Raw genomic sequence first — 22,891 nt, 5'->3', positions numbered from 1 at the left:
GCCTGCTAACTAGGGTCAGCGGTGGCCTAGAAGAACTGCATCACACCAATGAAGATGCCATCGCTTGGCTAGACAACTATGCACACGAAAAATAAATGTAAAAAAAAACTATAATGAGAAATGTTGCTATGTTTTTACCAACATTTGACAAGCATTGACCGGTGGTTGACGTTTTTTGAAAATACATATTCATATTTTGACCAGTGCTAATAGGTTTCTTGTTGGAGGTCATTTTATCTGAAGTTAAAAGATCCTGTGGTACCATGGAAGTTTTACTAGACTTGGAGCTGAGGTACTGTGTATAAATAGCTCGTAAATGACAAGATACCAGAATTAATGTTTCCATTCACTAGGAGGTGAAGAATCTTCGTGTGGCTGACAATATATTCCTTAGAGAACCCCCCGGTCATTAAATTATTTTTAATTTTTCTTCTACATTTATCGTCTTCTCTAATTAGTCTCCTCTGTTGTTTGGGGGCATAAAGAACATTCTGCAACTTCTCAAATGTCTTGATCAAATATCACTTATCATATAGCTATTCTAGCTGGCGCTTTGTTAAAGGGGGCATACACTTCACCTAGAGTCTGCTGGATTGAATTTTAAGAACACCTGCTGCATAAATTCGTGTGATTAATAAAATGCAAAGGGGAGGATGGGGCTTGCAGTGTAACTATATGTGGGAAAAGACTATCTGCTTGAAAGCAGAATCCAAACATTTTATTCTTTGAAATTCACAAATGGATTAGTTTAATTTTAAGAGGTAAAGTTTCTGTTTTGATAGGGTTTTTCTTATAACTTCCTTAGTTTCCTGTTAAATGTGCATCAAAAGGTGTATAGCAAAACTACGGTTGCTTAATGTAGTCTTCTAAACTTCTACACACTTCATAAAATGAGAATCATACACATCTCTCCTTAATCTTTCACTGTCTAGCTTTTAGCTTATGTTACATCTTCTTGGTCCATGATGGAGGTTTGAACCTTCATTATAGTAAATTAAACACATATAGAACAGTGGGTGGGATTTTCAAAAGAACTCAGACTTGGCCCAACTCTTCTCCCATTGGAATCAATGGTGTAAAACTCACTGACTTTGTGGGAAGTAGAATCATAGAATCATAGAATATCAGGGTTGGAAGGGACCTCAGGAGGTCATCTAGTCCAACTCCCTGTTCAAAGCAGGACCAATCCCCAACTAAATCATCCCAGCCGGGGCTTTGTCAAGCCTGACCTTAAAAATATCTAAGGAAGGAGATTCCACTACCTCCCTAGGTAAAGCATTCCAGTGTTTCACCACCCTCCTAGTGAAAAAGTTTTTCCTAATATCCAACCTAAACCTCCCCCACTGCAACTTGAGACCATTACTCCTTGTTCTGTCATTAGCTACCACTGAGAACAGGCTAGAGCCATCCTCTTTGGAATCCCCTTTCAGGTAGTTGAAAGCAGCTATCAAATCCCCCCTCATTCTTTTCTTCCGCAGACTAAACAATCCCAGTTCCCTCAGCCTCTCCTCATAAGTCATGTGTTCCAGTCCCCTAATCATTTTTATTGCCCTCCACTGGACGTTTTCCAGTTTTTCCACATCCTTCTTGTAGTGTGGGGCCCAAAACTGGACACAGTACTCCAGATGAGGCCTCACCAGTGTTGAATAGAGGGGAACGATCACGTCCCTCGATCTGCTGGCAATGCCCCTACGTATACATCCCAAAATGCCATTGGCCTTCTTTGCAACAAGGGCACACTGTTGACTCATATCCAGCTTCTCGTCCACTGTAACCCCTAGGTCCTTTTCTGCAGAACTGCTGCCTAGCCATTCGGTCCCTAGTCTGTAGCGGTTCATGGGATTCTTCCGTCCTAAGTACAGGACTCTGCACTTGTCCTTGTTGAACCTCATCAGATTTGTTTTGGCCCAATCCTCTAATTTGTCTAGGTCCCTCTGTATCCTATCCCTACCCTCCAGCGTATCTACCTCTCCTCCCAGTTTAGTGTCATCTGCAAACTTGCTGAGGGTGCAATCCACACCATCCTCCAGATCATTTATGAAGATATTGAACAAAACCGGCCCCAGAACCGACCCTTGGGGCACTCCACTTGATACTAGCTGCCAGCTAGACATGCAGCCATTGATCACTACCCGTTGAGCCTGACAATCTAGCCAACTTTCTGTTCACCTTATAGTCCATTCATCCAGCCCATACTTCTTTAACTTGCTGGCAAGAATACTGTGGGAGACCATGTCAAAAGCTTTGCTAAAGTCAAGGAACAACACATCCACTGCTTTCCCCTCATCTACAGAGCCAGTTATCTCGTCATAGAAGGCAATTAGATTAGTCAGGCATGACTTGCCTTTGGTGAATCCATGCTGACTGTTCCTGATCACTTTCCTCTCCTCTAAGTGCTTCAGAATTGAAGTAGTTAGGATAGTGGTGAGTTCTTTTAAATATCACACCCATTATTGCTAAGTAATGATAAGAGTTGGGTGGAAATGCACATATTCAAAGACATTAAAATTTCTTGCTGATCTAAGATAAGCTTTAAATACACAGGGCCAAATTTAGCCCTCAGTTAGATGTGTGCAATCCCACTGAAATTAGGTCCCTTGGTTCAGATGAATCATTCAAGTTCTGCATTTGAGAGTCAGATTTTCCAATCAGCTAAGGCCACTTTAGATTCTATTGAATGCTTGTGAGTTGCTGCCTGCTCTAATCTTACTTGTCATATCTGTTCCATGTTGTACTGTAATATTTGAGCAGTTGTATTGTGATCCTCTGTGATTGTGTAAATTGCCATGCAGAAGAGGGATATTAGTGTGAAGAGCTGTTCTTCTACAGAAATTGGTACACCCCTTCTGAAGGAGGAGACCCATCAATGCCAGAGATAGCCAATTCTGTTTATATACAGCTTAACTCTCTGCCTACATCAGGTTTCTCCTCCCAGCCATATCCCTATAGCTTGGGGCAGAGTGTGATTGGGTCTATGGGGAAGGGGTGTGATAGAGTGAAGAAAGAAGGCGATGAGAGAACTGCTCAACAAAAGCCACCACCTCTCAGTAGATCCATTATTTGCCACTGTTTTGTGGGAATCATTGACACAATGGACCATCTGTCATGTCAGTGTATAGTTAGAACGAGTCTTTAGTTTGCAGATCTTTTACTGTGTTGTAACTGGGTACACAAAACTTCTTTCATGAAAAATTAATCTGTGGAATGGTATATGATTGCAATATTTCCTTTCTAAAGGCTAAAACCATCATTAGATTACAGAACTGTAAAATTCAATACCTGGACGCACAACACTTTGTTTTTAAATTCTTTTTAGCTCCTTTGTAAATTACAAATTGCCATTGTTTGTTTTGGTTTTAAAGCAAGAAAGCAATCCTGAATGGAGGCCAGATTTTTATATTTTTTCCCCAGTGGGCTGTTGCAGCAGCCTAGAATAGTCAGCATGCAATGTGCTCTGACTACATGCTCTCCCCGCTTCCCTTCCAATATACCCAGTGTGCTGCATGGGAGGGGCTTGTGTAGGGCTATAACACTGTCCTTGAGCCACTGGGAAATCCTCTTTGTTCTGGGGGAAATTTTGCAGTGCCCTTCAATGGAGCCGGCCTACAAGGTACACAGGAAACACACAAATCAGCTCTTCTTTTACACTAGGGCACCTGAGTCTTAGACTCTTTGTGAATTTCACAAGACCTTCCTCAACCACTAAGATAAGGTATTGAAGGAAGAGTAGCAGCCGTGTTAGTCTGTATCCACAAAAAGAAAAGGAGTACTTGTAGCACCATAAATAACAAATTTATTTGAGCATAAGCTTTCGTGAGCTACAGCTCACTTCATCTTCTAGCAATTTTAAAATGTAACATTAGCGTCATTAATTTAAAAAAGTCCAGAACGGCAGTTCCTATTCACTCCTTTAAATCCGTATTTGATTTATGCTTCTGTCACGCTACTGTATACATAACAGAAAGCTGATGTGTAGCTAGCCATGCGCTATTGCTCAAAAAATATGTTCAGGAGTCATATATACTTCTGAATGAACTTAAAAGTTAGAATGAGGATTTCATTGTTGACCTTAAGTGAGACAAAGAACAAGGCTAATGTAAATCAATCAATTTACTGTAAATGCTGACTTAAAAATTAAGCCACACTGGATAGCTCTGCTGTTAATATTACATGCACACAACTCAGTGAAGTTTATGAGCATCACCTGCACTTTCCTTCTGTGGGCTGTGTGACTGGTAGCATTGCCTGGGTGACACACTTACCTCTTCCATCCTTCTTACATCTTGAATTTCAGCCTAATTTGACCTTGAACATTGTAGGTTATTGCAGGTACTGCTCCTAAAAGTAGTTCTTCCAGAAGTGGCATCAGAGCACGTGACAACAAGGATGCTGCGGTGACTCAAGATAGGTCTGACAGTCCTCCTAGCATAAGAACCAATTTGAACATCTCCCCTTTCTCTCAACCAAATCCAAGCCTTTTTGAAGGTTCAGAGCAGATATTCCTCTCTTCCTGTGATTTCAAGCAGACAGCTTTTGGCTCTCTCCTTCCCCTCCTCCCCTGTAACCTCAAAACATGATCCTGGCTCCGTCCCTGTTTGTACTGATGAACTGGAGGGAGCTCCTGAGGTTGCACATGCTCTTTGTTAGCAGGGCCAGCCTTAGGCTTTGCGAAGGAGAATCTCAGCTTGTTTTGTTTTTTTAAAAATGCCAGTCTCTAATCCTTTTCCCATGCAGTCGTAGCCATGGAAAGCTGAACTGATTGCTAGAGTTGCAAAAAACAATCGGCTGGGCTCCACTTCTGCCGCAGGCGGTTTGGGGAAGGCTGGCCCTAAAGATCCCTCTCACGCACACGCTTTGTATGTAGTGTGTATCAGTTACATTGAGAATGCCTTCCCAAGACGTCATCTTGCTCACTCTCCCCAATGTCCTTACACCATCCTTGTACACAGGAACACAGGAATTGCCGTACCACAGCAGACCAGTCGTCTATCCAGGTTGCTGTTCTGTCTCCATCATTTGCCAGTACTGGATGCCTCATAGGAATCCTGTAATGGGCAGTTATGGAATAAACAATAGGAAAAGTTTCTAATCTCTGTAAATTACTGACTGGTTTTTGCTTTGGAGAATGAAGGTTTAAATCCCTTCCTTTTGTAAATCTTGTTGACGGCAATGGTGGGTGTTGCATGTGGTGGTCAAGGGGCATCTCCTAACAGCATCCCAAAGTAGCCCCTCATCTAGAGGCTTATCTCTCTGCACTCAGGCCATGTTTATGCTACAAAATTATGTTGACCTAATTTATGTCTGCATACAGCCACTGCAGTTATTAAACCACTTGTGTGTGGGCACAGTTGGCTCCTTGTGTTGGCGGTGCGTGTCCTCACCAGGAGTGCTTGCATCAGTTGTATTGTCAGTGTGGGGCATTGTGGGATGTCTCCTGAAAGTCAGTAACAGTTGATGTAAAAGTGCAGTGCCTACCATGACTCAACACCGCTCGGGGAGGTGCTGATACCAAATGGGCGTAGAGAGGCATTTATGTCAGCAGGAGCCAAATTTAAGCGAAGACACTTCCACAGGTAGGTCAACACAAGGCAGCTTACATCGACCTAAACCTGGAGTGTAGACCAGGCCTCAGGCTCTCTGCTGTGATGTTAGCTTTTCTATATGGAATAAAACAAGCTTATTTAATGTAGATCACAGATGAAAACCATAAGCGTAGCAACCTTCTGACTCATTGGTGTCTTGTGTTCAGGAGCCCCAAATATTAAGATGCCTGTGCTTGAAGATCTGCTATATATATATATATATAAAAATGTGCTGATCGTGAATGAAGATTCATCTTATTATAGATACAGTTCCACTCTTTCAGTCCTCTAAATCTTTTCCATTTCTCTCCATGTAGCTTGTGGATGTGACCTGGCTCAAGGAGGATTTTTTGTGAGACAGGGAGACTACATCTGTACTTTGGACTATCAAAGACTCTATGGCACACGGTGCATCAGCTGTGATGAATTCATTGAGGGGGAAGTGGTTTCAGCACTGGGGAAAACCTACCACCCAGCCTGTTTTGTGTGTGCTCTTTGCAGGTATGTGTTCCAAATAAAAACAATTATTTTTAGACTATAAAAAAGTATATTTTGAAAGAGACAAAAGCCAGGAATCCACGGGGAGGCTCATAAGCAAAACATCTTCCATAGGCCATCAAGGAGGTACCCCTCTTATTCATTTGGTTCTACCATTCTGCCCCCGTTACATTTATGGGGTTTTGAACTGAAATAGTTCAGCTTTTCTACGCCATCTACTAGTGCTACTTAATAATTACTTAATTATTGCAGCGACACTTTTAGAAGTGTTTACTAATTCCATGTGCCACAGTGTATCCAACTTTGAGATATCTTATTCCCAATTTGCGGAGGTACTTGGGATCTGCAGCTGCTGTTGTAGTCAGACCTCTTTTCCCCAGACACGACTGCTGCCTGACCTCTCTGGTGTCCACTGGACTGCCCTAGAATGTCACTCTGCTGCAGACACAGTTAACAGACTGTGAAAATCAATACATTAAAACGTATTTACGAAAGCAGATGAATACTCTCAGAAAATATGGAAATCAAAAATACACAGTGAAGTCTTGATCCTGCACACATTTAAACATGGGAGTAACGTTAAAAACGTGGGGTTCATATACCTGTGAGCAGAGAACAAGCACTGGTCTGTGTACCACCATAACCTCCAAAATAGATGTTCAGTTGAACTTAAGTAGCCAAAAGGCCTAGTGCTGGCCCTCTTCGCAGTAGTGAGTTTTACTCATGAGTTCCATTGAGTTCAATGAGACTATCCACATGCATGTATTTGCAGGATCGGGACCTAACCCTGTAACTGAAGTTTTTTGTGGGCGGTGCTAGAGTAAGACTGATACTGAATTGTAGCTTGATTCCCTTTTGTGCAAATAACTAGATGCCTATATATCAATGGTTTAAGACTTTAGTGAGAACTTGTAAGAAATACCGTTTTATAATAACAATTCAAAGTAAATGGAAATACAGTATTATTCTTTACAACTAATTATGAACATTTACTAATAAGATAAGAACAGAGAAAGCCTTATGAAGAGAAAAAACAGAGAAAACCAGAACAAAAACAGGCAATAATATCAATCCAGATATAACTGAGCGGACAGATTAAAGCGAAGTCACTTTTAAAACCCTCCTTCCATTGAATCCTGTCTCTTTAGATTTATCTCATTTATCCCAAACCATATTCTCTTTGGAGCCTGTAAATAAAAAGGACAAAAGGGAAAAAGAAAAAGAACATCAGAAAAACTTAGAAAGAAACAATTTGTATCTCCAGTCTATTATTAGTAACATAAATAAGTTCAAAGAGTGGATGGAGGATATCACACATTTGCCCTGAGCCTTCTCAGTCTACACATACATTAATGGCTCCATCTATAAACAAACCTACTAGATACCAAATTTCTGGTGCCTTTCTTCTTGGCACCAGTGTTATTCAGACCCAGAGTCAATTAAGAGAAGAAGAAAAATTCCTTGAGATTATTTTCTCATCAAGTAGGATTGACTCCTGAATTAGGATTTTGTTAGGTTTTATAATTGAAACCTAAATTATTTACCAAGCTGTACTTAGCCCTTTATTGCGGTCTGGATATTTACGGTTCCAGCTGAAACAATTCCCTGAAAGTTCAGAATAAGCTTCTACAATGAGTAAACTACTTAACTTCTTGCTCCCTAACAAAGCAAACTGAACCACAGCACTGAGAAAACCATAAATATAATCTGCTACGTAGATTACTATTAAATGCAGACATTCAAAAGTGGAATTGCTCTTTAAAACTTCAGATCTCTACACGACAGTACTTCACCCAAATAAATTCTGTCAACCTCCCTGCTCAGTTCTTTATCTAGCATACCAAATGGTTGGATTAAAAAGGAGTCAAGGCAAAACGTTTATTTGGCTGAGCCTCCCAACTGCTATTGTCTCAACAACAGCGCAAGCTTGCTATAGTCTTCCCCTAGGATGGCACTTCACCTCATGTTGCCTCCATCCAATTCAGCCCTCCAAGTTGCAAGCAGGAATCAATTAGCCTTCACCGGCAAGGTTCTAGCATCTGCTTATCAAGTCGGTCAACAGAAGAACCCTGTCGTCCTGTTACATTAGAAATACCAGGCCAGATCCTCAGCTGGTGTAAATCAACATAGCTCCATATGGCCCAGTCTTTGCAAACCAGGCATGCTTTATACTTCCTGTAAGAAAGAGTGTCTTTATCAAAACACCATGAGACTTTCTTCATCAATATTTGATTTTGTACTAAAGCTCAGTGAAAGTAATATGAAGTAGGCAATAAGTATAGTATATTCAAATAAAGATGGGTTTTGGCGTAAAAGAAAATGGCTGGAAATAGAATAATTTTTCAACAAGTTGATTCAGGGCCAGGATTTTAAAGTCATCTTTACCTTCAGAAAATCAGATCTCTTTTTAGAAGTCTGATTTTGAGGGCACGCTGCACTCCTTCAAGATGTGTTCAGCACATTCCAGGATTAGTCATCAAATAAACAGCTTTACAATCTGTGCTCTCTGTAACTGCTAAAGTGACACATTATATTGTTTTAATTGTTAATACGTTGAATAGCAAACCAATGATTTTTGAACCAACACTTCTAATAGTGGCACTTCCAACAGTGTTTTCTCAGCTTCAGAAAAGACAAGATTATAATAGCAAGCAGTGGGATGTGGAAGCATTTCACTCAAATATTTCTCTCAAATAGTAAAAGCAGGTAGTAAACCAAAGCAGATGTAGTAAATCAGAGCAAGGAAAACAAAAAGCAACGGACAAAAAATTTGGTCATATGCTTTTTCTGGCCCTGTTGACAATGCTGCTATTGGAATATCTTGTCACTGGATGTCCCAGAACAGGGGCTGGATTATCTGTTGCTCCCCACTTTTGTGTTGATAAGCCTTGGCTTCTCTATAAAGCAGGCATGTCAGTAAACTAAGTCTTTCATGAGGTATCCAACTGGGATTAGTATGTCACTACCATGGAGTGCTGGTACTTCAGTGAGTAGAATAAAATGAAGTAACAGACATGGTATATGTGAAAAGTGAGAATTAAACCTGAAATAGTGCAGTAGGGAATACATTGGCATGTTAGGGCTTTGAGGACATTTAAAGGTTGTAGATTTGGGTCCTTCCAGGCTCAGGTTTTTTACTTGGTCCTTCCATAATGCAGGGGACTAGGATTGATGACTTCTCAAGGTCTCTTCCAGCCCTGCATTTCTTGGTTCTATGAAAAACAGTATAATGGAATTAATGTCTTGCATCCTTGTTTCCTTCTATCTTGCTCTGACCACATGGCTCTTAATTACACAAATGCAGGTTCTAAATTGCATATTTTCTCTGACTGCAAAAAGTGATGGCTTATGCTATTGCTATAGCCCAGTCCAACTATTCCCCGCTGATGTTATTGCCTATAACTAGGAATGAATGGAAGAGTAAGAGAATAAATTCAAACATTTGCAGAACAACTGATTCCACTGAATTCCAATGGTGTCTGAGCAGCTTTATTTTTATGGCTGCTCTGATAAATATATCTGGCTCCAATCAGTAGCTCTCAATTCACTTTACAATCTTTTAAGGTATTTATCTTCTCAACCACCCATGTGAGGTTGGGAAGTACTGTTATCCCGATTTTACAGGTGGGGAACTGAGGCACAGGGAGGCTAAGTAAATTTTTCAAGATTGCACAAGAAGTCTGTGGCGGAGCAGCGAATAGAACCCAAGTCCTAAGCTAGTGCCCTAAGCATTGGCCCATCCTTCTTTCCATTAGAAGGGGCTGTAGGCCACTGAAGCTCCCAAAGACATTTGCCCTGAGGGGAGGAGGCAGGGCATCAAGCTGTTAACAGTCCATAGTAAAAGCTATGTCATCTGTGCCACTAGAGGTTGAGATTTAGTGAAGCTGTTCAAAAGATTGCTGTGGGGCAGGGCTGTGAGACAGAGCATTGAGAGAGGCCCCCAGGGGGAGGGGATCCCAAAGACTTATCTCAACCTCTGCCCCTAGAAAAGAAAGACAAAAACACTACCTGTGATGATCTGTATTCTCTCTGTGAAGACTATATGTATATAGTCACACTTCCTCCATAAATACTAGTAACTAAAGTCGTGGAAGACAATGCTTTCTGTGGAGAGAAAAGAAGCAGTTAACTTGCCCTTAATTGGAGGATAAACTATGGTGCAGAGACCCAGGTGCAAAGACAAACAATTCCATGTATGGTTTATAGGACTCTGAATTCTGAGTCTTCACATCTCATCAAAGATTAGGAAGCCCCTCTGTAGGTGTATAATAACAACAGAAATGGAACAAAGCCACTGTGGAAATGAATAGAGCCAATGTTCGAGATGGGCCAGATGTGCAGTCACTCATTAATCATTGTTATTAGTGCCAATCCAAATGTAACGCAAAAAAGAGGTTTCCTTTGTAAATTAAGTAAAGAATGCCCTCCCTGAATTAAGCTGTTAGACTAATACTACCTTCTCCGCCTTCAAATTTCTCCTCAAGACCCACTTTTACTTCTAATACCTACAAGAAATTAACCAACTCACCATGAGTAGGCAGAGGGGCAGTTAGACATACACAATTAGGCAGCAGTGCACCTTGTAGAATGGAGTCGCTTGTTTTTGTTCATAGAAAATGAGTGAACCAACCTGGGGCAGGGGAGTTGGCATGGGCCTTGTTTATAATGTTCTGCTGTTTCTAGGAAAAGCCAATTCTTTTTTTATGGGAGCAGGAGACCATGGGAGGTTTGAGGTCAAAACTGAAGCTATCCGGAGCATAAAACGTGCTCATCGTGCCAAAATCATACTGAATTGTAAAAGGGTTTAGCTCCCATTTAGGAAGCTCCCAGCTGCTGAACACTTTTACAGATCTGGCTTCTTAATTTGGGTGTCTGCATAGAAGCTGTTGGATGCACTCTTGGAAAATCTGGCCATTAGTTTTTGTATGGGCATTGCCCATATTTCTTACAGAAATAAAGATTTTTCTGGAGTTCAGGAAGCAAAGGACTTGTGTATTTGGTGTGTGTAGTGAAACACCCAGATATTTAATTAGTTTCCCTATAAACTACTTACGTGATGCATGCTAAGAAATAAATATTATTGTTTGCTGTGCCTCTTGGGGAGAAGCAAACATCTTGACAGTCTCTGTCACTTGCATAAACTGTGTACCCCTAGGTACTCCGGCTAAATATGCCCAGCCACAACTGGCTTGATGGCTTAGGGGTCAGCTTCAGTGCCGGACACTAGCGGTGCCCTGCCAATGGGGGAACTATGACTCCTTTAATTCTGAGGTCAGATTATATGATCACGTTGGTCCTTTCTGACTTTATAATCTATGAATATCTGGATACCTGTTGCATCCTGTGTCAGGCAGTCTTCGCTGCGTTCTCATAGTTCCTTTCAATCAGCCTGTCTAGGATTTAATAAAGTACAGAGGCCTGTAGCAAGCAATGTTTGCCTCATTCGTTCCCAGTATTCAATACCCTGGGCCAAATTCTGCCCTGACTAACATCCTGTGCAACAGCTTTCATGTCTGTGTGGTTGTACAAGGCATAAATCAGCACAGGATTTGATCCCTGGAGTCTCACTTACTATTAAGCCTCCATCAGAAATGTACGTTGAGCAGTGCTTGAGTTTGTGTTGAGGGGGAAAATAGAATAATCTATGAAGTTGGTTTAAAACCAAAATCCATTGGTAAGGAAAGTGACAGTGATAAAATATGCTAATAAAAGACACTACAAGTCATCTCAGAGTGTTGCATGGACCGAATCAAGAATCATTGGCTTAAAAATATATTTAACCCCTTGCCCCACCGTGAAATCACACTGAATGCTTAAGTGCGAATAACTAATGAAATCCTGTAGCCAAAGGCATTTGGTAGGTAAGAGTTTGTGTGGAACTGTCAAGAAACAGCATATCTGCATTTGTGCATAACCTACAGTTCTGTACATGTTGTGGACTTTAAGCTAAAGAGCTCAAAAAACTAAAACGTTGCTAACTGACCTTTATCTCTTTCTCATGAACTATCATGCTTGCTGGCTTGTAAATCCATGAGCCTAGTTGCTTGTGAAAGAGAAAAGATAGTCAGGTATTAAAGGGATACTGTCAAAGATGGTAGATATCAAATTTGGGCTCCAATTCAGCAAGGTACGTAAGCAAATGCCCAAGTTTAAGCAAGTGAGTTTTGTCCCATTGAAGGCAAGAGCCTTACTGAATCAGGGCCTTGCTGCCCACCTTTTGCCCTTTATATCTGCAAACTCCTTTTTATGTCTTCTCTCAACTTTCAAACAATTTTGAAGGCTTTTTTTTTTTTTTTGACGGAAAGAAAATGGCCTTCTGTATCTTTGTCAAAGTCCTACAGAGCTTCGTTGTTTCCTGCTTTTCAACCCCACCCTTGAAGTCCCGTTGCTTGTCCACCATCCTTCGGCTCTGAAGAAATGAATGAAACTTCTTTTGGAGATTGTCCTCACCCCTCTTTAAAGGAAGCCTGCTGTCATTAGTTACTGCACTTCAGAAAGTTCATAAATATTTACTAAATTAGAAAAAAAAAAAAAAAATATATATATGGAGTGTTTCTTTGTAGGAATTTTTCAAACCAATTTATTTATTATACATGCCTGCTACTACCTCCATAACTGTAACTGGTGCTGATGCCACTCAGAGAGACCTGCCATTTTACTGAAACTCCCAAGCAGAAAGTTCAGTTAGATGATTTAACTTTGTTTATGGTGTGAAATCATGATCTCCTTAAGTCAATGGCAAAGCTCCCATTGTCTCCAATGGGGCCATGATTTTGCTCCGAGAATGTAGCTGTTCATATGAATGCAAGAATAAGACAGAAGATTTTTTGTGTAATTGTAAAATGGGTTCTGTTATCTTTGTTTGTAAGGGTGGGGGGTTAATTTGGAGCAGATTACCAAGGACTGTAATAAATTCTCCTTCATACAGAGTCTATAAATCAAGCTTGGATGTCTTCCTAAACAATATAGTCTATCTCAGCTAGAAGTTAGTGAGTTTGATGCAGAAAATGCTGGGCGAAATTCTTTGATCTTCGTTTTACAGGAAATTTAATTAGAAGATCAACATGCTGACTTCTGGCCTTAATGTCTGCTATTTTATTAAAATAATAAAATTATATAGTGGATTTCACATTTACAATGGTACTGCAGCTCAGTATTTGAATTAAACTAAGGTACATCATTTTACAATTAAGATGGCACCTTTTTTGTAATTAGTCATTCCTTTGCATTATATGTAAAACATGGAGATGTGGTTAGTGATTTCTCTTCCTATTAGATGCACTGTTTACAATATTTTCTTATTATTTCATATTGGTATTGCAGCACGTCCTGGGAACCCCAGCTAAGATCATAGCCCCACTGTGTTATACATACTATACAAACACATAGTAAGAAACATTCCCTGCCCCCCAAGAAGGTTTTTTATACTACTCTGGGAGCAAACCAATCTGTCTACTGTTCTTAGCAAGGAGTACAGACTAACACGGCTGTTACTCTGAAACTTAGCAAGGAGTGTATATAAAGCCTTTATATGGAAAAAAATCTCTCAGAGAGCCTTTTATATTCTGTTTCATAATTTGTAAAAAAATTTGGGGTGGTGGTGAATATAATACAGAATTTTCTTAATTATATTTCAGTGAAATACACCCCTCAGATGGAATTCACCACTGGGCAGAAGGTATGCATTATGCCGATGCACCACTTAATACCCACTAAAGTTATATTTTGATGTTTCATTTGGGATTTAGTGGTACATAAGCCTTCTATGAGGTGAATTTCACCCTGATAGATATGTGTTATAAGCCCTCTTCATCATTCCCTGCAGTATAAAGTGATTTTCCCAGCTCTTCCTTCCCAAACCTCTCTAGTTTCTGTGCACAAGCAATATCTAACAAAGGTAGCCTTTTAGTTGACAGGTTTCAGAGTAGCAGCCGTGTTAGTCTGTATTCGCAAAAAGAAAAGGAGTACTTGTGGCACCTTAGAGACTAACAAATTTATTAGAGCATAAGCTTTCGTGAGCTACAGCTCACTTCATCGGATGTATAGAATGGAACATATAGTAAGATAGATATAGATATAGATATATACATACAGATAAGGTGGAAATTACCATACAAACTGTAAGAGGCTAATTAATTAAGATGAGCTATTATCAGCAGGAGAAAAAAAACTTTTGTAGGGATAATCAAGATGGCCCATTTAGACAGTTGACAAGAAGGTGTGAGGATACTTAACATAGGGAAATAGATTCAATATGTGTAATGACCCAGCCACTCCCAGTCTCTGTTCAAACCCAAATTAATGGTATCTAGTTTGCATATTAATTCAAGCTCAGCAGTTTCTCTTTGGAGTCTCTTTTTGAAGCTTTTCTGTTGCAAAATTGCCACCCTTAAATCTTTTACTGAGTGGCCACAGAAGTTGAAGTTTCAGAGTAGCAGTGTTAGTCTGTATTCGCAAAAAGAAAAGGAGTACTTGTGGCACCTTAGAGACTAACCAATTTATTTGAGCATAAGCTTTCGTGAGCTACAGCTCCTACCGGTGGACATCAGGAATCAAGGAATCATAACATTCAAAAACCGGTAGGAGAACACTTCAACCTCTGTGGCCACTCAGTAAAAGATTTAAGGGTGGCAATTTTGCAACAGAAAAACTTCAAAAACAGACTCCAAGGAGAAACTGCTAAGCTTGAATTAATATGCAAACTAGATATCATTAACTTGGGTTTGAATAGAGACTGGAAGTGGCTGGGTCATTACACATATTGAATCTACTTCCTTAAGCTAAGTATCCTCACACCTTCTTGTCAACTGTCTGAATGGGCCATCTTGATTACCACTACAAAAGTTTTTTTTCTCCTGCTGATAATAGCTCATCTTAACTAATTAGCCTCTCACAGTTTGTAACTTCCAAGGTATCTGTATGTGTGTGTGTGTGTGTGTGTGTGTGTGTGTGTGTATAATATGTTCCATTCTGTGCATCTGGTGAAGTGAGCTTTAGCTCACGAAAGCTTATGCTCTAATAAATTTGCTTTTAGTTGAGAAGATGTTAATAGGTGGAACCATTTAATTAAATGTAAAGAGAGCTCTAGTTCAATGGAAAAGAAACTTTATGCACTTGCATCCGGTTCTTTAATTGTGGTATATTTCCTCCGAGGAGTATTTGCAAGCATTTGATTTCTGAATAAATTGATTCAGCGGAGAACTTCGATATGATCAGAGCTGGTCAGGATTACATTTTTCAAAAGTTTTTTTCCAAAAGAAAACTCATAGCTTTCTTCAACATTTTAACAGCCTGGTGTAGTCTCTGCAAAAGCAATTACACTTGTATATATTCATTAAAAACAAATGATTCTAGCTCTCCCTCAATTCCAAGACTGATATTGGTGGTTATCAGTCACCAGTCACCGCGTTTCCAGGAAACAATGGACTTTGCCTTGGCTTTTGAGTATTTTCTCCTGTCTTGGGCAAGTTTTCTCTGCGTAGCTTTAGCTTATGCATCGAAGTTGCCAGTTTGCTACTTACCTTTGATATTTTAGCCTCCAGGTGATGATGATTGGATGTGTGAACGAAAAGTATGTGTGAATGAAAAGTATTGGATACGTGAATGAAAAGACACACACACCCAGCTCCCTCCCCACCAAAAAATGATTGGTTCCTGTAAGGAAAGTGATGTCTGACCTCAGTAAGGGAAGTGAGGATTTTCTGTTTGTCATGTTTTCATTTTTCCTGCTGCAGGCTGCCTTTTCCTCCTGGGGACCGGGTGACTTTCAATGGGAAAGAGTGTGTCTGCCAGAAGTGTTCACTGCCCCCTGCTGGCAGCAATAGCACTTTCCTCGTCCAGGCCCTGCGAAGTAAGTAGTTCTTTTTAGAAACAATCTATTTGTCGTTTAGTGAATAAAGCCACGTGGCTGTACGATTCCCTTAACTTACAGCCTGTAAGGAGTTACAGGTAGGAACCTGCCCTGGGAAGGAGCTATAAAAGCAAAAGGGAATCTACCATACTGGTGGATACCTAGGGGAAAGGGCTTATTGTATCGCCTCCCAACTAGCTGGAAGCTGGGAAACCTCTTTTGGTTGTTACCAGTGACCTTTGTTACTTTGATCCTGTCTTAAAATCTTTATGTTACTAAAGTTGACTTGGAGGAAAGAGAATTGAACTGAACTAAAGTTCACTGTCATGGGCCCTGACATAAGTTGGCTGAAGTCATTGTAAACCAGGAGTGAATCTAGCCCATCTTTTCTACAGTTCTCATTAAAGATAATTGGAAGACACACATTTAGTGAATGGGAGTTGGATCGGGCCCAAGGTGCCTGGCAGAACAAGTTCATTTAATTATCTATAAATAAGTCAACATGATTGAATCTACAATGCTGTACATGTCATTGAGAAAATCTCTTAGGGGCCAGCCCTTACACAGTGCTCACTGTACTGTCACGAGTAGGCCAAAACACTGCTCGATTGTAAGGGTTTGCAGGATTGAGCATGAGAAACAGTGTCTTTTTGATGCAGTCTGGATTTGCCTTTTTACTTTTCAGACAAACTGGTTTTGCAGTATGCCTGCCTGCAGACGGGGTTCACTATTGCCATTTGCAGGATATTGTGCAGATCTCAACAAACGTGATGTCTGTAAATGCAATAGGCCAGCCAGCAGTCCTGAGCGTTCCATGCTGGTTATTTGTGAAACCTTAAGTATATCGCTTTTTTGTGCAATTGGGAATTTTGCCAAATCCTGCCTCAGTGACCGTTTACCTGATTTTGCCCACTGTGGTTATTTCTGTATTGTTTTAAAGGGCACAGACCATCAAAGAATATTCTCTTTTGATATTAAATCTTTCCTATTGAATTGCCTTTGTATTTTGATTTTTCTCAATGTTTTTGCCCAAGGCTGACCCTCGGGGTACTATGTGTGTGGCATGGATCTATGATTGCATTAAAATACTGCTGTTTTCACATCTTTTCATTTCCATTTCCTTTATGACCATTTATCTTTATGTAAAGCATATTTCATATGCTGCTGTCAAATTACCCTCAAAACCATATTTTAATAGGTGACATATGGTAGATGCAGTTGCATAAACTTGCATCACTTACTACTTTTTATTTGTTCTGAGCTTCATTTCGTTTACCATAAATCCTGTAGCATTTTACTGAGCAGTGACATCAGCTGAACACAGTGTGCTGAGTGACTTTTACTCAGGATGCTGTGATTCTCAGCAAACCTCCTTGGCAATATATTCTGGGCCAGACCCTCTGCTTGCAGAAATCAGCACAGTGCCATTGATTTCAGTGGAATTTTCTGCTTGTAGAAACTTGGTGAAAGGGATGTCCACCATTCCTCTGAGTACTTTTCCAAATCCCTATGTGGACAGTGGTGGTCTCCTCCTGCTCCAAATAAAATCTACCCAGGCTGTGTAAAGTCAAATTTACCCCCTTTCCTGCTGTTTGGCTTTTCTGGTAACTCAAATTATAACAGAACATAAATTTTAGCCAAAGCTTATTCCCCAGAATTGGCTGTTCCTAGTATTTACTGCAGGGTCTGTCCATTCTTGTTTCTAGTTCCCTCTGACCGGAGCATCGTCTCTCCTTTCCATATCTTGATGGAGTTCAACATGCCATGTCTTTCTCAATAAGCCACCAGAATTTGCATAGCAGTTTTTAGTAGGGGTCTAGCTCTTGCTGAAAGGGTTGATTGACAGAACAACCCTAATCCCCTAGGGTTCATAAATCCTGCCACCCTTCTCCTCCTTTTCACTCAGAATTCATGTTTTACTTCCTGTTTTATTGAAATTGCTTCATGTTCCATAAACTGAGTGTTTTACAGTAATTGTTGAGGTTTAGGACTGTGTTGTACCTTTGACGTCCATGGATCCTAGGAGCACATTCCGGGGAAAATTTGGCCTTTAAAAACAAAAGTGTCCTTTCCTTGACTATATCCTCAAACATGTGCAAGTATTAAATATCCAAATATAGGCCTGAGCCAGCTCTCATTAAAGTCAATGGGAGTCTTTCCACGAACTTGACTTTGGGAGTTGGATCAGGCCCTATATGTTCAAATTTTCAGACATTCTCTATCGCAGGGAGTTGGTCTTAGACCCCAGTGGATACTGTGGGGCCAGGGATCAGGTGATACCTTGAAGATCACCTGGTCTTCATAAGAGCCAGTAAGTACATTAGTTGTTAGTGAAAGATTCAGGGAATAGGAAGGCTCCTGCAGGAGTCCCTGGATCAGGGGACAGAACCCATTTCATATGTCAGGTTTCAGAGTAACAGCCGTGTTAGTCTGTATTTGCAAAAAGAAAAGTGACAACTCTTTACACAATGTGCATGATAATGAAGTTAGGCCATTTCCTGCACAAATCCAGGTTCTCTCACTCCTGCTGGTAATAGCTCATCCAAACTGACCACTCTCCAAGTTTAAAACCAAGTTAAACCAGAATATCGGGGGGGGGGGGGGGGGGGGTTAGGAAAAAACAAGAGGAAATAGGCTACCTTGCATAATGACTTAGCCACTCCCAGTCTCTATTTAACCCTAAATTAACAGTATCCAATTTGCAAATGAATTCCAATTCAGCAGTTTCTCGCTGGAGTCTGGATTTGAAGTTTCTTTGTTTTAAGATAGCGACCTTCATGTCTGTGATTGCGTGACCAGAGAGATTGAAGTGTTCTCCGACTGGTTTATGAATGTTATAATTCTTGACATCTGATTTGTGTCCATTTATTCTTTTACGTAGAGACTGTCCAGTTTGACCAATGTACATGGCAGAGGGGCATTGCTGGCACATGATGGCATAAATCACATTGGTGGATGTGCAGGTGAACGAGCCTCTGATAGTGTGGCTGATGTTATTAGGCCCTGTGATGGTGTCCCCTGAATAGATATGTGGGCACAATTGGCAACGGGCTTTGTTGCAAGGATAAGTTCCTGGGTTAGTGGTTCTGTTGTGTGGTATGTGGTTGTTGGTGAGTATTTGCTTCAGGTTGCGGGGCTGTCTGTAGGCAAGGACTGGCCTGTCTCCCAAGATTTGTGAGAGGGTTGGGTCATCCTTTAGGATAGGTTGTAGATCCTTAATAATGCGTTGGAGGGGTTTTAGTTGGGGGCTGAAGGTGACGGCTAGTGGCGTTCTGTTATTTTCTTTGTTAGGCCTGTCCTGTAGTAGGTGACTTCTGGGAACTCTTCTGGCTCTATCAATCTGTTTCTTTACTTCCGCAGGTGGGTATTGTAGTTGTAAGAAAGCTTGACAGAGATCTTGTAGGTGTTTGTCTCTGTCTGAGGGGTTGGAGCAAATGCGGTTGTATCGCAGAGCTTGGCTGTAGACGATGGATCGTGTGGTGTGGTCAGGGTGAAAGCTGGAGGCATGCAGGTAGGAATAGCGGTCAGTAGGTTTCCTGTATAGGGTGGTGTTTATGTGACCATTGTTTATTAGCACTGTAGTGTCCAGGAAGTGGATCTCTTGTGTGGACTGGACCAGGCTGAGGTTGATGGTGGGATGGAAATTGTTGAAATCATGGTGGAATTCCTCAAGGGCTTCTTTTCCATGGGGCCAGATGATGAAGATGTCATCAATATAGCGCAAGTAGAGTAGGGGCTTTAGGGGACGAGAGCTGAGGAAGCGTTGTTCTAAATCAGCCATAAAAATGTTGGCATACTGTGGGGCCATGCGGGTACCCATAGCAGTGCCGCTGATCTGAAGGTATACATTGTCCCCAAATGTGAAATAGTTATGGGTAAGGACAAAGTCACAAAGTTCAGCCACCAGGTTAGCCGTGACATTATCGGGGATAGTGTTCCTGACGGCTTGTAGTCCATCTTTGTGTGGAATGTTGGTGTAGAGGGCTTCTACATCCATAGTGGCCAGGATAGTGTTATCAGGAAGATCACCGGTGGATTGAAGTTTCCTCAGGAAGTCAGTGGTGTCTCGAAGGTAGCTGGGAGTGCTGGTAGCGTAGGGCCTGAGGAGGGAGTCTACATAGCCAGACAATCCTGCTGTCAGGGTGCCAATGCCTGAAATGATTGGGCGCCCAGGAGTTCCAGGTTTATGGATCTTGGGTAGTAGATAGAATATCCCAGGTCGGGGTTCCAGGGGTGTGTCTGTGCGGATTTGATCTTGTGCTTTTTCAGGAAGTTTCTTGAGCATATGCTGTAGTTGCTTTTGGTAACTCTCAGTGGGATCATAGCGTAATGGCTTGTAGAAACTCGTGTTGGAGAGCTGCCGAGCAGCCTCTTGTTCATATTCCGACCTATTCATGATGACAACAGCACCTCCTTTGTCTGCCTTTTTGATTATGATGTCAGAGTTGTTTCTGAGGCTGTGGATGGCACTGCGTTCCGCGTGGCTGAGGTTATGGGGCAAGTGATGCTGCTTTTCCACAATTTCAGCCCGTGCACGTCGGCGGAAGCACTCTATGTAGAAGTCCAGTCTGCTGTTTCGACCTTCAGGAGGAGTCCACCTAGAATCCTTCTTTCTGTAGTGTTGGTAGGGAGACCTCTGTGGATTAGTATGTTGTTCAGAGGTATTTTGGAAATATTCCTTGAGTCGGAGACGTCGAAAATAGGATTCTAGGTCACCACAGAACTGTATCATGTTCATGGGGGTGGAGGGGCAGAAGGAGAGGCCCCGAGATAGAACAGCTGCTTCTGCTGGGCTGAGAGTATAGTTGGATAGGTTAACAATATTGCTAGGTGGATTGAGGGAACCATTGCTGTGGCCCCTTGTAGCATGTAGTAGTTTAGAAAGTTTAGTGTCCTTTTTCTTTTGTAGAGAAGCAAAGTGTGCGTTGTAAATGGCTTGTCTAGTTTTAGTATACCTTGTATATCTTCAGATCAGCGGCACTGCTATGGGTATCCGCATGGCCCCACAGTATGCCAACATTTTTATGGCTGATTTAGATCAACGCTTCCTCAGCTCTCGTCCCCTAAAGCCCCTACTCTACTTGCGCTATATTGATGACATCTTCATCATCTGGCCCCATGGAAAAGAAGCCCTTGAGGAATTCCACCATGATTTCAACAATTTCCATCCCACCATCAACCTCAGCCTGGTCCAGTCCACACAAGAGATCCACTTCCTGGACACTACAGTGCTAATAAACAATGGTCACATAAACACCACCCTATACCGGAAACCTACTGACCGCTATTCCTACCTGCATGCCTCCAGCTTTCACCCTGACCACACCACACAATCCATCGTCTACAGCCAAGCTCTGCGATACAACCGCATTTGCTCCAACCCCTCAGACAGAGACAAACACCTACAAGATCTCTGTCAAGCTTTCTTACAACTACAGTACCCACCTGCGGAAGTAAAGAAACAGATTGATAGAGCCAGAAGAGTTCCCAGAAGTCACCTACTACAGGACAGGCCTAACAAAGAAAATAACAGAACGCCACTAGCCTTCACCTTCAGCCCCCAACTAAAACCCCTCCAACGCATTATTAAGGATCTACAACCTATCCTAAAGGATGACCCAACACTCTCACAAATCTTGGGAGACAGGCCAGTCCTTGCCTACAGACAGCCCCGCAACCTGAAGCAAATACTCACCAACAACCACATACCACACAACAGAACCACTAACCCAGGAACTTATCCTTGCAACAAAGCCCGTTGCCAATTGTGCCCACATATCTATTCAGGGGACACCATCACAGGGCCTAATAACATCAGCCACACTATCAGAGGCTCGTTCACCTGCACATCCACCAATGTGATTTATGCCATCATGTGCCAGCAATGCCCCTCTGCCATGTACATTGGTCAAACTGGACAGTCTCTACGTAAAAGAATAAATGGACACAAATCAGATGTCAAGAATTATAACATTCATAAACCAGTCGGAGAACACTTCAATCTCTCTGGTCACGCAATCACAGACATGAAGGTCGCTATCTTAAAACAAAAAAACTTCAAATCCAGACTCCAGCGAGAAACTGCTGAATTGGAATTCATTTGCAAATTGGATACTATTAATTTAGGGTTAAATAGAGACTGGGAGTGGCTAAGTCATTATGCAAGGTAGCCTATTTCCTCTTGTTTTTTCCTACCCCCCCCCCCAGATGTTCTGGTTTAACTTGGATTTAAACTTGGAGAGTGGTCAGTTTGGACGAGCTATTACCAGCAGGAGAGTGAGTCTGTGTGTGTATGGGGGTGGGTTTTTGGAGGGGGGTGAGGGAGTGAGAGAACCTGGATTTGTGCAGGAAATGGCCTAACTTCATTATCATGCACATTGTGTAAGGAGTTGTCACTTTGGATGGGCTATCACCAGCAGGAGAGTGAATTTGTGTTGTGGGGGTGGAGGGTGAGAAAACCTGGATTTGTGCTGGAAATGGCCTAACCTGACGATTACTTTAGATAAGCTATTACCAGCAGGACAGTGGGGTGGGAGGAGGTATTGTTTCATATTCTCTGTGTATATATAAAGTCTGCTGCAGTTTCCACGGTATGCATCTGATGAAGTGAGCTGTAGCTCACGAAAGCTCATGCTCAAATAAATTGGTTAGTCTCTAAGGTGCCACAAGTACTCCTTTTCATTTCATATGTGACTCTCAGGTAGATGGAGTGTAAGAGCTGCAGGGAAATAGAGCTTCTGGAGTGAAACCTTCAGGGAGCAGGCTAGGATGGAGTGTAAGAGCTGCAGGGAATAGACAGGCTTCTGCAGAACACCCTGGGTCCGGGGAAGAAACATGAGTGAGATGCTGAACTTGTGTTAAATAGTTTTATTTAAAGAAATAAAACTGAAGTTCTGAAGGAAAGAAATTGAAATCCTGTGGCTGGAGAGTGTTCTTTTGTGCACAAGCTGGTGAGGTAGCC

The 22,891-nt window shown here is 41.6% G+C and overlaps 1 protein-coding gene across 1 annotated transcript in view; it reads left to right on the top strand.

The window, feature by feature from the left end:
- The window catches only part of ABLIM2 (actin binding LIM protein family member 2), a 171,563-nt gene that overhangs the window by 20,132 nt on the left and 128,540 nt on the right, over window positions 1–22,891 (top strand). The window contains exons 3-4 of the mRNA XM_077814657.1: window positions 5,900–6,083; window positions 15,815–15,930. Of these exons, the coding sequence (XP_077670783.1) occupies window positions 5,900–6,083; window positions 15,815–15,930 (300 nt within the window). The remainder of the gene's footprint in view (window positions 1–5,899; window positions 6,084–15,814; window positions 15,931–22,891) is intronic.

Source organism: Eretmochelys imbricata, chromosome 4 (assembly GCF_965152235.1).
Source record: "Eretmochelys imbricata isolate rEreImb1 chromosome 4, rEreImb1.hap1, whole genome shotgun sequence".
Classification (NCBI taxonomy): domain Eukaryota; kingdom Metazoa; phylum Chordata; order Testudines; family Cheloniidae; genus Eretmochelys; species Eretmochelys imbricata.
This window is presented reverse-complemented; position numbering and strand designations above follow the sequence as displayed.